This window comes from Haliaeetus leucocephalus, unplaced genomic scaffold, assembly GCF_000737465.1.
Source record: "Haliaeetus leucocephalus isolate CR32 unplaced genomic scaffold, Haliaeetus_leucocephalus-4.0 Scaffold751, whole genome shotgun sequence".
In the NCBI taxonomy this organism is placed as follows: Eukaryota; Metazoa; Chordata; class Aves; order Accipitriformes; family Accipitridae; genus Haliaeetus; species Haliaeetus leucocephalus.
The window spans coordinates 13,857,618-13,880,528 of NW_010973187.1; the positions used below are offsets into that span (position 1 = coordinate 13,857,618).

Sequence of the window (22,911 nt, forward strand, 5' to 3'; positions counted from 1 at the left end):
TGTAGAGGGAAGATGATGGTTCTTGGTGGAAGGAGAAGCCCTCTCAGGGCCCTCAGGAGAAGCTGCAAGAAGCGGAAGACCCATGACCACTCCTTGCTTGTGAGCACTAAAGCTGAACTCCTTTTAGTCACTGTCCTCTCCTGCTCACCTTGTCTTGCAGCTGGAGCAAAGGTGCATTTGGGGAACTTCTTCAAATGGCTTGAATACCTGTATCTGTTTGAGCTCTTTCAGAAAAGCTGGCTGACTACCCTCCTGTTTTGTCATTTGCTGCTACTCCTTTCACTGATTTCTTCCATAACCTGTTTTATTAACACGTCTTTTCAAGACAAAGTCTGTGATACCTGGACTGCAAAGAAGAGTTTTTGCTCAGGAACCTCTCAACAGGCCTCCAGACAAGGACCTCCCCCAATGAAAAAACAAAACCAAAAAAAGCCATGATGTTTGGGTGGTTTTGCTACAGCAGATTTTTTTGGTAAGTCCCTTTGACCTCGTAATTCTCCCACCTCTCACCCTTCCAGCTTCTGGTGTTTCTGAAGGAGGCCTCACTATTATACCTTTCCACAAGTTGTCCATCAAACCCTTTGCAGCCTGCAAGATAATGCACTTTTCTGTTTAGCTTGCCACAGTTTTAGACTCTTTTCTGTTGCTCTTGATCACAACTTCAGCCTTCTTCCAGCATGAGCAAGATTTTGTGTGGGAATTAAGGACCACTGAAGAAAGAAACTGGGCAGAAGTAAGCCCTCAAAAACAGGCCACATTCCTGAGAACTGGTGAAACAGCACAGCAACCTGGGACTGGAAAAGAGATGGTTTCTTAAATGCACTTCCCTTTGGCTTTACTACTGAGAAGCTACACGTTCCTTGTCAACACAGAAGACTAAACCAATGGACCAATTTAACAGTACAGTCTTGGACTTAAGAAAAAAAAAACCAATGAACTGTAAGAAGGACACTGAGAAGAATTTCCCAGGTCGGAGGTAGTGTCACTGTTCAGGCTAGCCTCTAGAAAATGTTTTGGCCTCTACTAAATATGGTTCTAAAATATGGCATGATCCCTGCAGCATGCCTTCCACCCTGTAAGCTTGATATAAAAGCACTGCTTCTCCAGGCAAGAGAAATAGTGGTGCCTAAATCCTTCAGGAGCCATCCGGCAAGGTCCCCCCCCAGGAATGCTGCTTTAACAACTCATGTATTGAGAAGAGCACCAACAGCTGCAACAGATTTCACTCCTGGCCTACAGGAAAAGAAATGAGAAAATCCTCAACACTCTGCTATAGAAATGGCTCATTTCCAGGCATGGGGAAGCATTTATTCAACCAAACAGCACTAACACTTCTGTGGAAACAGAAACTGTTTCCACACATGCACCATTCCAGGGAACTGTCAAGTGCAGATAAGCAACATGACAGAAGGTATTTTATAGCCACCTCAGCAATCTGCCCCCTGGACTGGATTATTTGTTTTTTAACTTTAAAAAGATGTTTTTTAGAAAATACTACAAGAGAACAAGAGGTATCTAGAGTAACAGGCATCACCTCTCATCTTTAGGTATTCCCCTACACAAAAAAATTGCTTCATCATCACAGAACTTCTTCCATTCTTTTTTTCCATTTTGCAGAACTAAGAGTCTTAAGGGTCTGGCTTTTGTCTTCTTCACAGGAGGAGGCACCAAACACGACTGATAGCAGGAGTAGTCCCTCCGTTGAAAACTTAGAGAAATGTATTGGTAATAATTTCTTCCTGCTGCTGGTGGTGTAGGATTCCAATGCCAACTGCTGGGGCTGGTAAAGGAGGTCTACTCACAAGACGGAGCTGAAATTTGAGTCAGGAGGAAATGATTAATGAAGCACAAGCATAGGATCGCATCTTGAGGTCCTGTGATGCCGTGGCTGCTGTCAGATACTGGGCAGTCCCGGCTGAAAGTAATGCAAGAGGTTATCCTCCATCTCCCAAACACCATGGCTCCAAGAATATGACAGTGCATGATCTGCCAGAGCAAATGGCAGCTTTGGATTCTCCTCCTAGTCACTTCAAGCATGTTGTTTCCTACCTGGGATCTTTCATCATCCTGCCTACTCAGACTAAATACCTGGTAAAAGAAAGTTCCGGTCCTGCTTGTCACCACTAAATGGTGCTATAAAGAGCATAAGTAGCTTAAATTAGAACATTGAGGCATCAAGATTAGTTTTTTGCGTAAGCACCACAGAATTTTGCATTCAAGAACTTCAAACCTCATTTTAAAGTCTAAAACACCATGGGAACATCTTACCTTAACCCCCAGCTGCTTTTCAAACCGTGGTGACACAAAGGACCATGGACCCATGTTCTGTGGTTCTTCCTGACTCCAGATGAAGACTAAAGGAAGGATAAGGGTACATTACACATGCACATATTTATCTTTCCAGCAGCTCAAGAAAATCTGTTTTTTTCCTTTTGCAGCACCGCTACCTTTTTTGTCATGGCACTGTCTTTGAAATGAAGGCTTGCCAGATTGAATTCCCTTGCAGGTCACAGCTTGCTGAAGTCAAACCAAAAGTATGTCCACCATTAGGGTATACTGTGGGTATATTCTCCTTTTCTACTGCCGTTTTCAAAAGCTACTTAAAGGACTGGACTGCAAAGACCAATGCAAAAAATGCCCCAAATGGTTCACTCTGATTTTTAGTAGTGCTTTATGGAAGCTAACAATAGCAGAGAGACAAGTTCTCTCTTATGCACAAGTGGTAAACATTTGTATTATGCCGTTCCAGAAACACTAGATGTATGGGAGGAAGAGCAAAGAGGGAAAAGCCACTACGACTCTTCATCCTAAAAGGCAGGCAACAGATGCAGTTCAAGTACTGCAAAGAGTCTAGAAACACAAAGGTAAAAATCTGGCTGACCTTTTGCATGGCTGTATTTGCTCAACTCTTGCTGTAAAGCTTCCAGGGGGAAAGGACACAGTTCTTCGAGTCTCAGAATAGCTGTATTGTGCTGTTTCTCTCCTAGTGTTTCTCTTTGCTTCACCAGAGCATAGTAATGCTTACCAGAACAGAGCACCACTTGGGTGACACTAAAGAAAAATAAGAATGTTTCCAAGTTTAGTGTTTTACAGAAACTCTATGCAGAACAGTTTCACACTTCCAACAAAACCAACCAGCCAAACTTTAAAGACAACTTTATGAAGCTAAACTGCTATTCTAGACCATCTTTTCTCTTTTTTGCCTTCCCTTCCCTCCCACTCCCGTCCAACAGTTGGCAAACTAACTTTTGGGCACAGTATGCCAGAGCCCAGAGGTCTTGCTTCTTCAGTAATCATGGGAAAGTTATCTTACAATGGGACTCATCTCTCTTAGCTTTAACTATCTAAAAATTAAACACCTAGTCAAAGCTAGTCATCCATGTGCTCTCCACAGAGAATAAACCAGAGAGGGAGAGAAGTACCTCCAGAGGACAATTCTCTCCCATGCCAAAGAGTAACTGCCTGCTGGAGATATGCAATACCATCCAGTAGTCAGAGAGGTCTTGGCTGCCTAACCTTACTGGACAAAGGCAAGGAGATAAACCTCACCCTTTGTGCCTCACCATCCCACTTAAAAAACTCAAGATGCTAAGATACTTCCAGCCTTTTGATTGTGGGTGAGGATGCAAACATCAGGGATGCTGTCAGACTTGGGTACGGCTGGGACAAGGACTAGATAAAAACCTTAGGAGGGAAAAAAAATGAAGGCCAGAATTGCCCATTGTGAACAGGATTCTCTATAATATTTGAAGGGAGGGAGATATACACACACAATTTATTATTGCCCTAACTTCACTTCATCAGCTCAGGTGTTCCAACACCAGAACAAAAATTCTGCATCTCTTCACGTGACAGCTGCTCCCAGTGACTGTTAGCTAATGGGCATGGTGCAGAATAGTGCCCATCAGATTAGTAACTATGGTCACAACCTCCCTGTGGGGGCAAGGGTTGAAAGCCTGAACACTATTATGCAGACAGATGTGGTAACTACCAACAAGTAAGCAGAAGAAAAGGACAGAAACAAGTAAAACTAAGTCACCCACCACAAAACATTTTCCCCTCAAAGTCACCTCTTTCATATCACCTCAAAATTGAGCTGTTAGGTAGGAGAAAGGGACAGGACACCCTTTCTGAGCTTTTCCTCTAAGAAAGTAGAGCTACCTGTTCGGATCTACTGAGGAGTCACCAATGACAGGCTTGAATGTTGTCCTTGGGGCCATTTCTTCAAAACTTGATACAGCAGCCTACATGGGGGAAGAGTTGGAAGTTACCAAATCTTGCTGCCTTTTCCCTCAGGCCAGAGTTGGGGAGAGGATACTGAGACACGGTTTTGGTTAAATACAAAAGATACAGTCTTCCCTCTCCCTCCTATTCCCATTCTCACTCCCACTGATGAAAGGTGGGATGGTAAGATTCCCAAGAACACTGCCAGACCTAGAATCAACCCTCCTTCTAGCTCACCTCCACCCAGCTTTAATCCTCAACCTATTCAGCCCCAAACAGGCAAAACCCTACCAATTTTACCGAAAAAAAAAAAAAAAAAAAAAAAAAAGAAAGTTTTTGGCTTACAGGGAGCCTGAGTAACACTTTGGGAGAAGCAACAATGAGAGGTTTCCTGAAGTTTCGGACCATTTGCCGCCGGAGTAAATGGAAATACTGTGCTGGGGTGGTGGGATGCACAACGGACATGTTGACCTGGTCCCCATCAACTCCCTCTTCTGAGCTGTCACACATCTGTGTAAGGGGAACACAGCAATACCTTGTCAGGAAGCAAGCAGTGAGCCAAATATGCAAGAGAAGATGCAGGCACGTAAGGCACACTGACTAGTATAAGAATAGAAGAGCAAATATACCAATTCAGACATTGATTGCAAGGGAAGAACTTCAGAGAAGAAATGGCTTTAGCATTTAACTGGTAAGATTATATCTGAACTGCATCCTAGCACACTGTAACCAGGGCATGACAGTTTTGCTAACAGTGGAGAGGTCATGACTTCTTCATCAGAGTGGCAGCATCCCTCTAAATATGCTGCAAACGCCTCCTTAAGCCATTACTCAGATGAAATGCTTTCATTTACTTACTACAGTCACAAGGGCACAAAACAGTGGATTTTTAAAATTTTTTTTTAAATGTGCCACAGATTTACTGATATTAAATAGTGTCCAGCACTCTGTTTGTATGATCTGCGCCTAGCAGACAGATCTGCGAGTGGTTTGCTTAAGAGAGTGGCTGTCTGTTTCTGATGCCAACCCCCAAAATGTTTTCTATAAGAAGTGCTCATTAGAGGTCTGCTATTTGCAATTCAGCAATTCTGTCTTGCTACTGGACTCATGCTGTGGTACAGTGACATTGCTGACAGCAGCAATCAGAAAAAAGACAGCCAGCAGTACTGAAGCATGTCCCACTAGGGCTCTCTGCTGAGGGCACAGGGCCTCTGCAAACATTATGCAAACCCCATGTTAGGAAATTTCATGCTACCACACACCCACTTGGGTAGGTGACAGAGATGCAACAGGAACAGCAAGCACTTACTACAAGGTTCAATCAGAGTCTTGCACCAGAGCTGCTGTGGCAGCATTTAAACCAAAACTGCTTCCTCACCACTTCTAGACCTACACCTTCTCATCACAGTACCCCTTCTTCCTCCACTTTCAGCCCAGCCTGTTCCTATCTCATCATGATGGTATGATCCTGGTATGTCTCCACCTTGTGATGTCACTAGCAGGTACACCAGGAATAGAGCATTTTGCGGCCAGACTCCCAGAGCATTGATTGCCAGTGTTGTGATGGGGTATATGTGAATCTGAGAGGTGTGGCAGGGTACCTGTAAGAACCGTTCCATCCGGCAGGATGAGTGCTCAGGGCCTGCACCATCATAGCCATGGGGAAGAAGAATTACTATCCCACTCTGCAGAAGCCATTTGGCCTCACCTGAAAACACAAAATGAGGGGGAAGGAAAGAATGATTTCCACAGAAAAACAAAGCCTCAAAACACACATTACTTTGCATAAACTACTTGGGGAAAAAAAGAACAGCCAATTTCTACATCATTAAATACAAGCCTGAAACATGCTTCTGGCATTTTGTCATGAGATTCACAACAGTGGAACAGTACACATAAGATGATCTGAAGTTTCTGAAATTATCATGTAACTTCAGGCTTCCAGAAGAGTTAAGCCTCCATGTGGAGCACGTGACACGGTGAAGATTTTAAAACTTAGTTCAAAACATCACCACAGTATGCAAGAATCCTCTTAGTGGAATTGTCCTCCTGACTAACAGGGGTCCCCCTAACCATAATTCATTGCCTATTTTCTGCATACCTTGTCATCTGGTTCTCTGCAGGTGTGACCCAGGCAGCGTCCTGTGAGCCAGTCCTAACTACCACAGCAGTGCTAGCCACAGGCTAGCTCCCCTGAGCTCTGTCAAACCCCCTGTGCTATTTAAGGGATTACAGTCAAATCCAGGAGGTAATTCATCCCAGCCTCAAATACATGTTGAGGATGGGTGGGACAAAAGCGCCTCTGAATTTCCATCTGTGATTACAGAGGGAGTGCAGAGGTCTACATGCATGTACATACAGGACGTTTACATACAAGGCATCCCACTCTAGAAATCAATCTTAGCATTTTCTCAGTATGTTCCAGCTCAGAGAGATCTTTTATCTGAGCACTCAGAAAACATGCTAGAGTCAAACATAGAGGATGGTTGTAAGGCGTTGTTGTGGGGGGGGTTTGTTTGTTTGTTTGTTTTAAATCATCACTATTTTCCTTCTGTATCGCTTCAGGAATTTTTCAGATGCCTCATGAAGGAAAGGCACAGCCTAAAGAGCTATCAACTATACATACACACAGTAAAATAAATGGCAGGGCAGGCAAGGGAGGAGGAGAAAGGCCATTAATATAATCAACTATCCTTTTGGAATGACTGTCTTCTGCCAAGGGTGGGGTGTCTTTCATTTTAGATGGATGGTCTTCAGAGAAAAACTGCACAGAAGTCAGGACCACACAGGCATGCTCACAAGACTTCTTGAGAAAACAGACTTCTTTTGTCAACATGTTGCCCTTTTACTTTAAAGATGAAGGGTTTTCTAAAAATGTGCTTAGTAGAAATGATTCATTTTTAAATATATTAGCTCCTTGTACACTCACCTCCAGAGATGAAAGTGTCAAATATTATCTGGGCTCCATTAAAGAAGTCTCCAAATTGAGCTTCCCAAATTGGCAGTAACTTAGGGCTCTCAATACTCATTCCATATTCAAAACCAAGCACAGCTTCTTCGGACAAGGGACTGTTACTCACCTAACAAAAGGAAATTGTTGGGAGGGGTGGGTGAGGAAGAAGACAACCCAGGGTTAAGAACCTTTGGAACCAGGCACATCAGTGTTAAGCACACTGAGGACATGCGCTCCTAAAGGCAACTGATGGTCACCTCTTTTTTTTGCTTTTGAATGAAGACACTGAGGGGAAAAGAATAATAGCTGATCTCTCAAGGAAAAGCAAAAGCCCTTGTTAAATTTTTAAAGAGGATAACTAGAAAGAGTGGGGATGGCCTGACAGTTTTTGTCTCTCTACCTGGGGTTTGCCAGAATATACAGGCTACCTACATTTGTCTCAGCAGCTTTAAAATATGCATTCTGCTTCAGCACAACTTGAAGAAGGTTGTCTTGTGGATCACAGAACCTACCTCTAGGAAACCCTTCTGGTCTGGGGACATATGATTCAGAGGAATGTAGGTATCATCTGTCTCTTGGCAAACCAACATTGCGTGTCGTTGACTAAAGGTTCCTCTGCCAACATCTTGTCCACTTAGTCTGATATTAAACCCTTGCCAAGCAACAAACAAAACACTGGATTAGCAAGTCATGTAAAAAGAAAACATGCAGGACAACAACTCCCCATTTCTAAAATATTACTTCTCTTGTTACGTCTCTTCTTGGATTTCCCCTCATCAGCAACATGAAACTTGAGATGGAATTCTTAACCAGCAGCAGCTCCAACTCACAAGCAGAGAGATGCTCAGACATTTCTCTTCTCTGCAGCCAAGAATTATTTTGTGGCAAATGGTTCAAATTACTGAAGCAAACTGCAAAAAATGTGCATTCTGTATCATATGTAAATGGAGATATAAATTCAGGCTAGAGAGGAGGGAAAAGACGTAGTAGCATGAAACACACTTTAAAAGTATTTGGGGGGCCCCACTGATGTCAGCTGCATTGCTCCTGTGCTTAGCTCTATGCACAAATGTTTTGGGGGAGTGGGAGGCAGCAACAATTCTTTGAAGACATTTAGTACTCAATCTACAAATACTAGTGACATACAAGATTCATATCTACCTTCTCTTAGTACCATGCAAATGCAAATTGTCAGATTTATACATCATCTCAATCTTTAGAGTTAGAAACACCTAAGAAGCCTAATGTTATACTTTACTGACATTAAAGCAAAAATACTGTCTGCTGTCTAGTTGCCTCTTACCTTGGCTCAGCAGGGAACCAAATGCTAAAGTTTCAGCTGTTGCCCAGTCCAGCTTTTTTCCTTCCTCCATTTTTTGAACTCTTGACTAAATAAGTAAACAACAAAGAAAAATTACCATTTTGCCTTTTTCCATCTGTAGCTCTTTTGGTGGCACAGATAAATATTAGAAGCTAGGGAAAAAACAAAACACTATAGAGAGAAATGCCATATTCCTACAGGCAGCTTCGGTTGGTTTGGAATATACACAGTCTTATTTCAGCACATCCTGAAGAAGGTTGCCCTGAGGACCACATGGATGACCCATGTGTTCACTTAGCAGTCAACAAACTGTGGACTGACAAATTAGATCTTGGTCTGAAAATACTAAAATCTTAGCACAGCACAGAGTGTACTCTTGACAGATTTTTGGTTTGTCTGGTAAGCAGTGATGAAAGATACCAGGCGTATTTCAGTCTCCAGAACTCTCCCCTGTTCTGGCCTGCAAAACTGCAGACAAATGATCATACCCAGCTGTGGTGTTCTTGCCTTGGGCTGGGAAGACAAGAACATCAGTTTTCTGCAATATTCAACTCACGGTCTCTCTATGGCTGCCAACCAGACACCTGTGCATGGTCATCAATCATCAAAGGGAAACGTTCATGAACCCAAACCAATCCAATTATTGCACACAAACTTATGAGCTATCAAAAACTGACTGTCAAACTTGGCCACATGTGTATGCTTATGTGTATATATAGAAAACATAAACACTCATATTGTTGAAAAAAACAAAATTAAGTATATGGTCAGACCTGAGGGAGAGGACAGGTCTTTCTTCAAAACTGGAGGAAAAATAGCATAATCTCAGCCTCGAAAAAGAGAGTGAGCTGTTTTTCCTACAGAATATTATGCTATTCTCTAACTGGCAGCCTTGCTGTGTTTAAAGCTTTTCCTGTAACAGGTCATATCTTTGAGCAATGGGACTAAAAGCATCATTAGGCTCTACTGACCTGTGCATAGGTCTTCAGAAGATGGCTGTGCAGCTGGAGCTCTTCAGGCACCTCTACAGACTTGACTCCAATAAACTGCAGAAGTGGTACAGGCATACCTGTGTCCCAAGTGGTGATTTTAGCAGAAGGCTCAACGAAGCCTTTCCAGTGAGCCTGCAGGTTGGTAGGAGGTGGACTATACAAAGTCATGTTGGCAAGATGATCGTTCAGTTTAGAATAGTATGTTGTCTTTATCTCAGATACTTCAACCTCAGTCATGAGCCCAGCAGCTATTAGGTGTTCTGCATATGTGTCTGGGATACTCTTACGGGATCTGTCAGGGAGGGAATCAAACCCCATAGACATTAAGCCTGAAAGCAGTGTCACTGCAGAACAAGGAAATACCATCTTCCTACTGTCAGGTATCATGGAAAACTAAAATAAATTATGTTCTGGTGCATTATACTCCTTTGCATCAAGTTTGCTTTCCTGACATTTCCAAAAAGATAACAGTTCTCTTGGATATGTGCTTTACAGTCCTTTATTTAAAAAAAAAAAAAAAGTGCCTATAGTTGGCAGTTACAGGTAAAAGCAAGTAAAAAAAACCTCCCAGTTAGACTGACTCTGTGCTATCATGCATATTTTCTTCAGACAAGTTGACAGAAGGTTTTCAGTATTAGCAGAGAACCAAGCCATCCATTCTATAAATGCTTCACCTAAAATATGAGAATTCATTGGCCAGTGAATTTTTATATGTATTTTTCTTTGGGGATAAGGATGAAATCTGAATACATTTAAATGCTCATAAAGATAAGTCCCCATTGGTACCAGCAGGACCAGGCAAAGACAAGATAAACATCACACTGGCTTCCTGCCCATTCTCCCACATTATCTATGCTTCCCTCTGGCACGCAGAAGTAAACTTTGCCTACTGATTACTCGCGATGGTGAATTTGAAATCCAAGGGCTATGTGCAAGACTGCTCTCCAAGACGCACCAGGCCACATATTCAAGAACCAACACTAGTGGTTACCTTCATTAACATCTCATTATCAGACTCACACCTTAGTCAAGGACTGCTGACAGTGTAGCTACACTTACATAAACGCTTGTCGGTATGGCAAAGGATCTTCATTATACAGAGACCTCTATTACAGTAGCAGGCAATACTGAGTTGGTGTAGACACAAGTACATTTTGGGTTTGCCCATCAGGTGGTGTTACCCTTACCTGATGATTTTGTACATGCTGGGGTTGGTGAAGAATGGCTCATCAAGTTCGTTGTGGCCCCACTGCCTGTAGCACAGCAAGTCTACTATCACATCCCTGCGGAACTGGCGTTGGTACTCGACAGCCAGTCGTGTGGCACGGACAACTTCTTCAGGATCATCCCCATTCACATGGATAACTGCACATCCAACAATTTTACCTGCCCAGGGATTCAAAACACAACAGTAATCACACCCAACCCCTCCCAAAGAAAGCAGACACACACCTACTCTGCTGAAAATGACAGACAAGTCATGTGAATTGTATTTAACAAAACCAAATCTACACAAGATGCTCTTTGTGATGAGAGCTAGGGTAAGGAGTAGGAGTCTTCCCCAAGAGAAAGTGCAATTAGCCCAACCTGTTGTGCTTGAACTGTGACAAATACAACTTCTTTACCAGCACTCAGTTCCCACAGGACTTTCTATACACAGTTCCTGCATCTTATTAAGCTGAATGGAAGTCTGCAGGGAATGGCAGAGAACTACTTGATCGCTTCTCTTTCAAAAAAAACCCTGAGTTTTGTTTCCTTCTTATCCTAAGCTATCACTACTATGAATTCATACAGGCCAGAAACAATCTTCTCCCTTGCTAGTAGTCATTCTATCCACTGCTCCTCCAGGCAGAAAGGTCTCTTCATTAAAGAGAACACTGCAAAATTCCAATGTTTTAACACCCTCTCCCGTACGACAATTTGGCTGCAAATCTTCTAGCAACAGAGTACTCCTCTTGTACTTTATCTGCCCAAATTCTGGGAAATTAATATACTTCAGCCATTCCTGACCCACATAAAATTTCCCTCCCTAGCAAAATCCTGAAGCTCAAATGGGTCACAGCTCCTTCCTCACTGACCAGGTAAGAAGAAAGGAAAACTAAGGATGGAGGGGGAAAAAAAACTACCCCAAAACAACAAAAACCCCATAACACAAAACCAGCCCAGGGTAAAAGTAATAATAATAATATGCTATCTACCTTACCAGAGTTAATGAATCTATCTGTTTGGTTTGATGAAACCGTAAGACAAACACAAACACTTGATGTTAAGTCTTAAAAACACAGGTTAGCATATTTTTAATTATACGAAACATACACAAGGGAACTAACTAATATGCCTCTGATCTTGGTGATTACAATATATCTGTTTATTACTAAGAAAGGCCCGTCCAAAACAAAAGACTTCTAGTTGAAGCTTAGAAATGGCATGAGCCTCATTTTTCAATTAAAAGCTCAACAAGCTCACCTGACAACAAACAAAACAGAAAAATGAAGGAGTATCTGACTTATAAATCTTGCTTAGAAAACACACCGGAATAATTTTGATTAAATTTAACAAGATATATTTAAAATACATCTATTATACACTCCATCACAACACATTTTTAAAAGCTGTCAGTGACATGGGAGAAATTAAATGAGTTATAGACTTCAGAGTAATCTTGCAAATATTTTATAACATCCTGTAAAAATGTGACAAGATTTTCCCTTGGTATTTAGTCTTTGTCATAAAGCAGATGAGGGAGGGCATATTTTTGGCATCTGAATTTTTGCTAGTAGGAGGTAATAATCGATAATGATTTTAATTTCTGCTCTATCATGAAAATGGAGATATATTAATCTAACACCCTAGCGTTGATAGGCATTTGCTAGAAAAAACCCATAGCACAGCATATATTCACACTGGAGTTAAAATCCTTTCTGACACAACAGGCAATCTTTCTTCTGATTCAACTATACATACCAATATCACTACAGTACAGAGATGATCTTCCTCGCTCTGGAGGAGTGGTATAGCCCAGCTGGTTATTAACAATCAAATGGATGCTCCCACCAACTCTGAAATGTGGTAGATTAGAGAGGGTCAGTGTTTCAGGAACAATCCCTTGCCCAGAGAAAGCAGCATCACCATGAACCTGCATTAGGGAAGAAGGTGGAAAAGTTTCATTACAAAGCACTGGAGGAACAGCAAAATCAAAACCATAACTCATTAAGCAAGACCTTTTAAATTGAGTAGGTGGAACAGATACAGTTTCAGCCGGATCCACTTATTAACCCCTTTCAGACGACTGTTTTCATGATTTCAGAGTTTATATAGTCTTATCACTAACAGAAGGTCACAGCAGCCAACATCTGTACGACTGCCTGATGTAACCCCTACCTGCAACTGACCTATAATATTTTAAAATTGACCCACCAGTGTATAAATGACTGCAATTATCATGGCTATAGCAAAGCTGCAGCAGTCAGTAGCAAGTCACTGACCACTGAACAAAAGGAAGCCAGTCACCACAGAATTTGCTACATGCTTTGCTGAAAGTTAAATGCTGGTGAACTGGGACTTATGCCTACTCCCACCTTACCAAATAGAGACAAAAACAGACACAAGAGGAGACAAAAGTGGAAAAGAAACTGAATAGAAGCACCTAGAAGCAAATAAAACCTAAGTTCTTAGCTACATTTCAAAATTGCAAATAAATGTTGCAAATAAAAAAGAAGTTTGGAAGGGGAGAGGAAACTACTGTGATATGCAATCCAGGTTTCCAAAAAGGCTAGAGATACTAGAATGACTATCATCTAGCATTTCAGTGTTTCGAAACTAGAGATAGTTCTCCATTGATATGATCACAGCTTCCTCAGAATGCAGATTCGATCCTTTGCAGATCAAAGTCACTGCAGACTGACGTAGTTTCTTATTGAAAACCAAATGATAGTTCTACTTTCTAGTTATGGGTTAATGGTTTCAAGCCTTAAGAGACTTTTGGAGGTACAAATACACCTGGAAAAGAGTAGAGCTGCAATCAACCAGTGAAATGACAGCACTGGGTTTTATGCAGTTCTAATATAGAGACTTCTCTTAAAAGACATCACAGAAAAACAAAGTTAACTACTGCAAGAGAGACAACACAGCATCCCCACTCTATCCCTTACCATGCTACATTTGTTCCTGAAGTGTTGGGTTTTCATTTTTCCCTTCTGGTTTCTTCTGCTGCCTAAGAAGGCTATATATCTTGGTGATGCCATTTGAGTGAAGACCCTAGAACACCTGAAAGAACTTATGGCCTTCAGTACATCCCAAAGCATTAAAGCCTACAGACAGCATGACTATTAAAATACAGAAGACTCTTCATATGCATCTCAAACCCCAGAGGATTCAATTCCTGTGGTGCAGGTAGGATTTTACTCATTCTAGCAGAAAGCTGGAAACAGTTTTTGCCAGCACATGTTTTTTCTGGGCAGCATTAGCAAAGAACATAAAAGCAAGGTCACCATCAAGTTTAATTCATCAAACAAGTGACCCTGACAGTGGAACATCATATGTAAAATTTATTTCAGGGAGACTTTATTCTCAGATTTCAGTTCATATCATAAACACCAGTAGTTGCCTGATGTTCAGTAAGTGGAGTCAAGGCATGCAAGAAGGTGAAAAATATGCCACTCATCAGCAGAAATGGACAATTAGGCATTGCAGAAGTGTTCATGGTACTTAACCAAGAAGAGTTTTACAGCCTTGTATTGGGTTTGCATGGCAAGGTTTTGGTACCAGGGGGGCTACAAGGGTGGCTTCTGTGAGAAGCTGCTAGAAGCTTCCCCTATGTCTGACAGAGCCAGTGCCAGCCGGCTCCAAGACGGACCCACTGCTGGCCAAGGCTGAGCCCATCAGCAACGGTGGTAGCGCCTCTGGGAGAACAGATTTAAGAAGGGAAAAAAAAGTTGCTGTGCAACAGAAACCGCAGCCAGAGAGAGAAGTGAGAACTTGGGAGAGAAACAACCCTGCAGACCCCCAGGTCAGTGCAGAAGGAGGGGGAGGAGGTGCTCCAGGCGCCGGAGCAGAGATTCCCCTGCAGTCCGTGGGGAAGACCATGGTGAGGCAGGCTGTCCCCCTGCAGCCCAGGGAGGTCCACGGGGGAGCAGATCTCCACCTGCAGCCCGGGAACAGAGGACCCCACGCCGGAGCAGGGGGATGCCCGAAGGAGGCTGTGACCCGGTGGGAAGCCCGCACTGGAGCAGGCTCCTGGCAGGACCTGTGGCCCTGTGGAGAGAGGAGCCCACGCTGGAGCAGGTTTGCTGGCAGGACTTGTGACCCCGTGGGGAACCCACACTGGAGCAGTCTGTGCCTGAAGGACTGCAGCCCGGGGAAGGGACCCACGCTGGAGCAGTTCATGAAGAATTACAGCCCGTGGGAAGGACTCACATTGGAGAAGTTCATGGAGGACTGTCTCCTATGGGAGGGACCCCATGGTGGAGCAGGGTAAGCCTGAGGAGTCCTGCCCCTGAGGAGGAAGGAGCAGCAGAGACAACGTGTGATGAACTGACCCCAACCCCCATTCCCTGTCCCCCTGCACTACTGGAGGGGAGGAGAGAGAGAATTTGGGAGTGAAGTTGTGCCCAGGAAGAAGGGAGGGGTGGGGGGAAGGTGTTTTAAGATTTGGTTTTATTTCTCATTACTCTACTCTGATTGGATTGGTAATAAATTAAACTAATTTTCCCCAAGTCAAGTCTGTTTTGCCTGTGATGGTAACTGGCGAGTGATCTCTCCCAGTCCTTATCTCGAACCACGAGCTTTTCGTTATGTTTTCTCTTCCCTGTCCTGCTGAGGAGAGGAGTGATAGACCAGCTTTGGTGGGCACCTGGCGTCCAGCCAGGGTCAACCCACTGCAAGTCTTCAGATATTCTGAGCACACTGAAGTTCCAGAAAAGAAGATCTTCAGACCCTGAACAATTAGGCTCACCAACGACAGTGACATATTACTCGACCTTTACTCTTTCTACCCTCAAGCTGTGGCACTCAGGCTAGTGGAAGAATAGAACAAATACCAGAGTAAACCTCAGTTGAGAGTTTCTACTCTTGCATTTCTGGAGATTAAGCACTACGAAAACAGAAAGCCCAAAGAGAAACTTCTATACCAATTCTGAAAGAGGAGGTATCTGCTTTCATCTCTTTCTTCTTGATTAGCTGCATGAGAGTTAACAGTCATAACTGTAAAAATTTACCCTTTTTTTTTTTTTTATCTAATTCTTGGACCTCTTAAAGACATAATTACAAGTACTGATGTTTATGTTACATGGAACATTTTCTTTCTTTCGGGAATAGTTTGAGTCAGTTTACTAACACAGAGGCGGCTAGCTTGGAGTTAAATGTTGTTCTTCTCTACTATGCAACCCTCCCTACCACTTAGCCCTTCAAAAACCAAAAAGTTAAATTTTTCTTGCATAGGGAGGGTCCATTTATCCTGAAGAATCTTTGTTTACAGTCATAATAGTTTCACTGGTATGCAGTGAAGATCTAACATTATGAGACAGACAGAATCTAAGCAGCAATATCTTATCAAACTAACTGACATAACTGCACTGAAAGATGAGGAGAAGACGCATCGGGCAACAACCTTTTCTTCCTGCACTTGCATGCCCCAAAGCCTTTTTTTTTTTTTTAAATAAAAAAATAAGAACAAAAAGAATCCCAACTTGCCTCCACTTTTCTCAATATTTCATATTCTCCTTTCTGCTTTTTCTCAGTATCCACATCCTTCCAGAAGGAAGCAAAATATTTATTTAACTGAAATACGTTTTCACTTCCACCTGTAACTTCCTCCATGTTTATTATACTTCACAGAAGAACAGTTCTGCCCCAACTCGTTTTTACTCCCAGCTTTAAAAATGTTTAAGAGATTGACTCACTTGTATTTCCAAGTTGAATACAATGCAAGAAAGGACAATTTATCAAGGAACTATTTAGGACTGCCTACACAGCTCTAAAAGACAGTTCAAGAAGTAAAAACCAATTCCAGCAGACTCTTCAACAGTACCATGATAAAATGGCACAATTCTAAACCCTCCTGTATATTTTGCAACCTTGTTGATAGCTCTTCTCCAAACCCATTTAATTTAAAAGAAGGCTAATAGTGGTGGTTTTAATGCAAAAGTGGTCTGTGAGGAAAGGCACACGTGGCTCTCAATGCAGAGTATTATTAAAATAAATCAGTTCTTCAGAAATCTTAGAAGTGGAATCGTTTAAATGCCAGTATCATCACATATGTCACCTGGAAATCCTGCCTGCCCTCCTCTTTCTCCATAAAGAGGATCCCAGTTCTTGATATTCTACATTAATTCAGTTTTGTCTGGTATTTCTATATATACCACTTCTGTTCACATGCTAGTCCAGGAATTCTTACAAAGATCAGTTACAAATTGTGAGTAAAATACCTGCAGGCAAATAACTTTGTCTCCAGGCTGTGCGGAGCTCTCTGGGGAGTAATCTCCATCGAGCAGAGTCTGTTGCCTTCCTCGTGTCTTGCCCACAGCCACTGGATTGATTGCTTCTAAGTGTGACGGGTTAGGTAGCAAGGTGACATGCACGGGTCTGTGGGAACCGAAGTCAAGATCTACAGAAGATGTCAGGTGGGAGAGAACATCCCCAATGGCTGCTGAATTCTCTGGAAACTCACTCAAACCACGCATCTTACGGAACATGAGCTGCATGGAAACAAATCTGGTTAAAACCCCTTTCCGATTAAGTGACACATTAAAAAAAAACATTTATGAACTGTATGGTCTCCTACTCGTGAAACTGCAAGAATACTTCTGGTAACAGCACATAAAAACCTGCATTAGAGTTCTTTACCAGTCTCTTGTGGACATTTGGCTGAAATGCTGACAGGAGGGGAAAATACTCTCACACAGGTAACTTTTTTATTGCTCCAGCATTTGCAACATGACAAACTTTGGGGGTTTTATTTTATTGCAAATAAACCAGGCACAGAGTAACTGCCAATGAGATTATAAATCTCCTACCTCAGGTGGAAGCTGAAGTAAACCTGTGAGAAGATTAAGTCTTCCGCGATGAGGCATTCCAAGAATGATATCCGTCACACCACTGTACGCACACATCTTGAACAATTCATGGAAGAAACCCATCATACTCTCTGCTCCTTCACCACCATACCGCTTCACTGTGGCAAACTTTGTGGCTAAGAAGTGATCAAACTCCTATTAAAAACAGGAGAACTTCAGTATTAGGCTATTTTAAGGAGCAGTCTTCTGTTTATAAAATTAAAATATAATTTATGTTTGTACCTTTAACGCATACAAGCCTAAGAATACACCTTGAAAGTCTCAGCTCATTCTCCACCCACGCAGTCTAAGACCTGAAGCTATGATGACTACAAGAAACCAGCTCTTATCTCCTCTTAAGCAGAAAAATGTTGGATTGAGGACCAAACTCTCTCTATCTAACATGGAAGAAGATGCATGAAGAAATATAACACCAGAGCAATTTACAAATTCCTTGATAGTTTACCTATTTCAGGTGGAAATTAAGGAATGGTGTTCTTTACAGTATAAACCTTAACTATGCTGAGATGCAACGTGCTAGAGAAGCACAGCATTTCATTCCAATTACTATTAGACACAGTCTGTAGTACATAGATGGAAGAACGCTTGAGAGAAGGAAAATAAACCAATCTACATTTACTTCGTTATCCTCTCACTCCTCTCACTTCACTCCATTCATATACTCCTAGACAGTTCTCATAAGTGACAAAGTTTTGGAAGCACTGGAAGTGTCTGTAGCATTTTGCAACTGAAGACTGAAAATAAATGAAGTCTGTAACTGAGAAGGGAAGACTGAGCCACAGCCAAAGATCGAAGCCAACTGCTGAACACCTTGTAAACAACATTTACTTCTAAGGAATAATGTATACAAAACTAATCACACACAGAAGCAGTTTTTCCTGTCAGGGTTAAATTCTACAGTCTAAGTACAGTTCTGGTCATACTGAAATCAAAATGGGATACATCAGGGTCCTGATTTCAACTTCCTGTGTCACTGTCAATTCCTCTAACTGCCAAAGAGGCAAGAAAAATACAAAATGTGCCATATACTTCTGTTTAGTCATTGACATGTATTACATTTAACACTCCTTCCACTTGGAAAACTGGCAACAGGGACACCTTCATAGATCCTGCTCTTCTACCTTTCCATCCTTCTGGATAACACAGGGAGAAAAGGGGAGAAAAAAGAAAATTTTTCACAGTACAGAACTATTGAAATAAATTTTCTCTATACATTTTGGAAGTATATAAATCTTTCACTTCCTTACAGAATGCATTGAACAAAGATTCCTTTGCTGAAAAGCAGCAAATTTACCAGTGCTACATGGCTAACACCTCAGTCCAACTCTGGTTTGCTCTCCCAAAACCTTGAGAGACATCATACTTTAAAGCTAGTAAAACAGATCTGCATGAGGGTGAAAGGAAAACGCAGAAGAGCTACACCAGAGCACAAAATTTCATAGAGCTCTGCCCAACCTTGCGTCCCCATCAGTAACATTTAATATAAGCCATCAGATCATTAGCCTAAGAGAATCTCACTTTTGAAGAGTGATTACTCATGGATTTGTAGGGTCATTATTTGTGCCTCCAGATGATAAACAATGTATGTTACAAGAATATATATTACACACAATCTATGTTCTAATTAGTTCTAAAAGCCTTTTGAGCCTGGAACTGGCTGGAATTATTTTCCTAGAAATAATTTCAAAAGTAATCAAGGCAAACCAAATGATATTGCTATTTGTTTCAATAAAGGCTACTAAGTAAATTCAGCAACAACCTCCAATGAGATTCCTGCATTTGTGTATTGCACTTTTTCAGGCAAAACCTTGTACTTCTTCCTCTTGCACACTGTCAAGGCCTTTCAGCATAGTGATTGTTCTTTTTCTGCATGAATATTGTCTGGAGCAGTAAAGGGTTCATGACAGACTCCACAGCTCTATTACAATCCAACAATAGTGAACAAGGTACCTGGGACTCCAACATCAGTTTGCACAAGTACTTTTTTTCTTCAGGTGTAAATGCTTCTTGTTTTAGCTCTTCAAACCTTTTAGCAAACCATTCTCTCTCTTCCAAAGTTGGAAGCTGGCTTGTTTCTATGGAAATATGCCCACAGTATATATGGTCAAGGTAAGCCAACACATCCTCTATGGAAGCCTCTTCTTTTCCCATATTTAGAAGCCCTGGTGGGAAAGAAATGTTATTAGCCACTTTGGGGGAGGAGGGGGAAGCACTAAGACCTAAACTGTTGTCTTGCAATGATATTAACATTTTGAGAGTACAAATTCATATCTTGCCTTCTTTTCCTGCATTTAAAGACAAAACTAAAGAACATTTTTTATAAGCACACTTCAGTGTTATTGAGAGCCTCATGCTTATTTGTATGGTGCTCAAAATGCCTGTCTGAGTTTACCATCAATGACACAAAGTCACTGTTTTTGTGACTCAGTATAGCACTCAGTATCTTGTGGCTCAGAGAGATGAGCTCCAATCCCAGCTGCATCACAAGTAAATAAGCACCTGTTTGGCAGATGGAGAAAATAAAGCATAGAGACCCTCCTTTGTTCAAGGCCACAGCAAGAGTCAAAGACATCCAAGAAAAGACAAGTCTTGACTTCTGCCCCAGTGCTCTGGCAGCTTCACTACAGTGTTAAGTATTATGCTAAATCATAGAATGTTATAGCAACACAAGAAATTAATGTATAACCTTAGTAGTTGTAAGAACAAGTAAAAATTTTCATGGTTTCCGAAGATGCTAGAAGGTAGCAACTCATTACACGACGATTTCTGCAACAAACATGTAAGCAGGCTGAAGTTAACAATTTTCCGTCCAACAGTTCATTACTGATTGAACCGCCACTCAATATCTGGCTCTTCTGCAGTGGTCACAGCCTCTTAATAAACCTGTGAAGACATTTTGCCTTGATAAGGCTGCAGACTTACCTGTAGTAACGAGAGGCCCTTGAAGAACTTCTGCCAACTCTTGGATTTCGGGTACCATGTTCAGAACAGCTTGGCCAGCAAACAGTGGGTTTATTTTGGCTGCTTTGTGGCCATGTTCAGCATATGCAGTTATTAAACGAGCAAGACCATGGTCAACTAAAACCAAAAAGAAAGCAGAACAGTATCGCACATGCACTCACATTTAATCCATTTATAGCACTAACACAGGAGTATTCTGTCCGTTGATAATCATCAAGGTTCTGGCTGGAAAAATGATTTTTCTAAGCAGTTGTTTTCACCATATCACCCCACAACAGCTCCCATCATCAAACTCCTAAATCTTGTCACCCACCAAATTTTCAAACAAGTACTCTAGATTTCTCCCATGGCTCCCCTCACGGTTAGGCTCCTGTAAACACAGGCAAAGCTATTTCATTTTGCTTTCAATCTCTTTACAACAGGTATGTCCAACTTGAGAATGGAACGGTACCAGTGTACGTAGTCTTTTTTCCTCGGCCAAATCAAATCATACCACTTGTGCTTCCCTGTTCCTTGCTGGAATGACAGGAAGATAGGCTCTTAACAATAATTTGGGTCCTATGACTTCAAAAAACTTCTGTGTCTGCAGGAGCCAACAGCCAACAGCATGTGCAGACTGTTGCGCCTGTGCTGAGCCAGACATACTAAAAATGCAAATATGTGAACATGTTTTTCAACAGACACCAGCAACACAGTGTTGCAGGCATTTTGCACCGAGGTCAAAAAATTATTGACATAAGCAAAACTTGACCAGCCGAAAGGTCACACACACAACATTACCGTCATTGAGCACATGCCACAGACCAGATCAATAAATTGTAAACCAACAGAATATACTGCAAGCAGAATCTGCTACAAATTAATGATACAAACCAGTTTATAATGCATTTCCAATGAGCGGGGGGTAGGGGGTTTGCCCTAATACAGACACAGTGCTGACAGTATTCAGGTCTGAAGACTTTCATTTTCCAAAACAATGCAATTTCTGAGACCATTTAACAAAGTTATTTCTCTGACATTAATATTTCCATTGCCGGCACCCTGCTCCAGCTATTATGTTCACACAGCTGGCCCATTCAAAACAAGTCCTTTTCTCTTTTCTGCAACAGAAGAACATAACCCTAACATCTCCCACAACACTCTGTCCTGGTTTCAGCTGGGATGTAGTTAGCTGTCTTCCTAGTAGCTGGTACAGTGCTATGTTTTGAGTTCAGTATGTGAAGAATGTTGATAACACTGATGTTTTCAGTTGTTGCCCAGTAGTGTTTAGACTAGAGTCAAGGATTTTTCAGCTTCTCATGCCCAGCCAGGGAACCTGACCCAAACTGGCCAACAGTGTATTCCATACCATGCGACGTCCCATCTAGTTTAGGAACTGGGAAGTGGGGAGCAGGGATTTGCTGCTTGGGGACTGGGTGTCGGTCGGCGGGTGGTGAGCAATTGCCCTGCGCATCATTTGTACATTTCAATCCTTTTATTACTACTGTTGTCATTTTATTAGTGTTATCATTATCATTATTAGTCTCTTCTTTTCTGTTCTATTAAATCGTTCTTATCTCAACCCAGGAGTTTTACTACTTTTCCTGATTTTCTCCCCCATCCCACTGGATGGGGGGGGGAGTGAGTGAGCGGCTGCATGGTGCTTAGTTGCTGGCTGGGGTTAAACCACGACACACTCTCAGCAAGAAAGCCATTTAAAAGCGATTTTTAAAATGTAACGCAAAAATATATTAACCCTTTCCTTGCTGAACGAGGAGGCTACTTAGTGATGGGACTCGGTGTCCAGGAGCTAAAAAAACCAGTTTCACTCCTGCTTCTACGCAACGGGCTTAATTCCTACCGGAGTCTCCTGAGGTGTTAATGCACGGACGGTACTCCTACCCCCGAAGAGTCTTCTGCTTGAAATTATTTTTCTGCACCATAGAACTGAGCTAAAAGCCTCACAGTTACTGCTACAGGAGAGAGTTATCCGTACTTAGCCATAAGATATAAAAAAGGGAAATCACAGGCGCACGGCACAGGTAGTTTTATGAGCTGGAGTTCACTAACGTAACTTCAGCAGTCGATGCACTCACAGTCACTTCTGCCCGTGGAACCGGGCAGGGTACCGGCAGGCTTCCCGGGGAGCCAACGCGAGGGACCCGGCGGAGCCTCCGCTGAGCGGAGAGGGCGAGCTCTGCCTCACGGCCACTGCAAACCCGCCAGCAGCCCCGAGGAGAGGCGGCGGCTCCGGCCGGCAGTCCCGAAGGCAACCGCAACAGCGCAGAAAGCGCCTCGGACCGACGCTTCGACGCCCTCGGACTTTGGGCCCCTCAGCGCCCGCGGGGCCGTCGCCTCCCTCAGGCGACCGCGGGGCTGCCGAGCTAGAGCCCCCGCCGCCGGACCCGG

General features: G+C 42.4%; 1 protein-coding gene across 1 annotated transcript; it reads right to left on the reverse strand.

Annotated features, from left to right (window-relative positions):
- Nucleotides 1–1,274: 1,274 nt before the first annotated feature.
- DHTKD1 (dehydrogenase E1 and transketolase domain containing 1) lies at nt 1,275–21,309 on the reverse strand. The gene is made up of 17 exons (XM_010581109.1): nt 21,294–21,309; nt 20,485–20,640; nt 19,513–19,724; nt 17,503–17,697; nt 16,915–17,184; nt 12,455–12,626; nt 10,678–10,876; nt 9,470–9,782; nt 8,481–8,565; nt 7,690–7,829; nt 7,154–7,304; nt 5,826–5,932; nt 4,570–4,734; nt 4,162–4,244; nt 2,882–3,051; nt 2,269–2,354; nt 1,275–1,811 (listed from the first exon to the last, which is right to left on the reverse strand). Exons 1-17 carry the CDS (start codon nt 21,307–21,309, stop codon nt 1,710–1,712), a joined length of 2,622 nt encoding a protein of 873 aa, XP_010579411.1. The 3' UTR covers nt 1,275–1,709.
- Between the last annotated feature and the right edge of the window lie 1,602 nt (nt 21,310–22,911).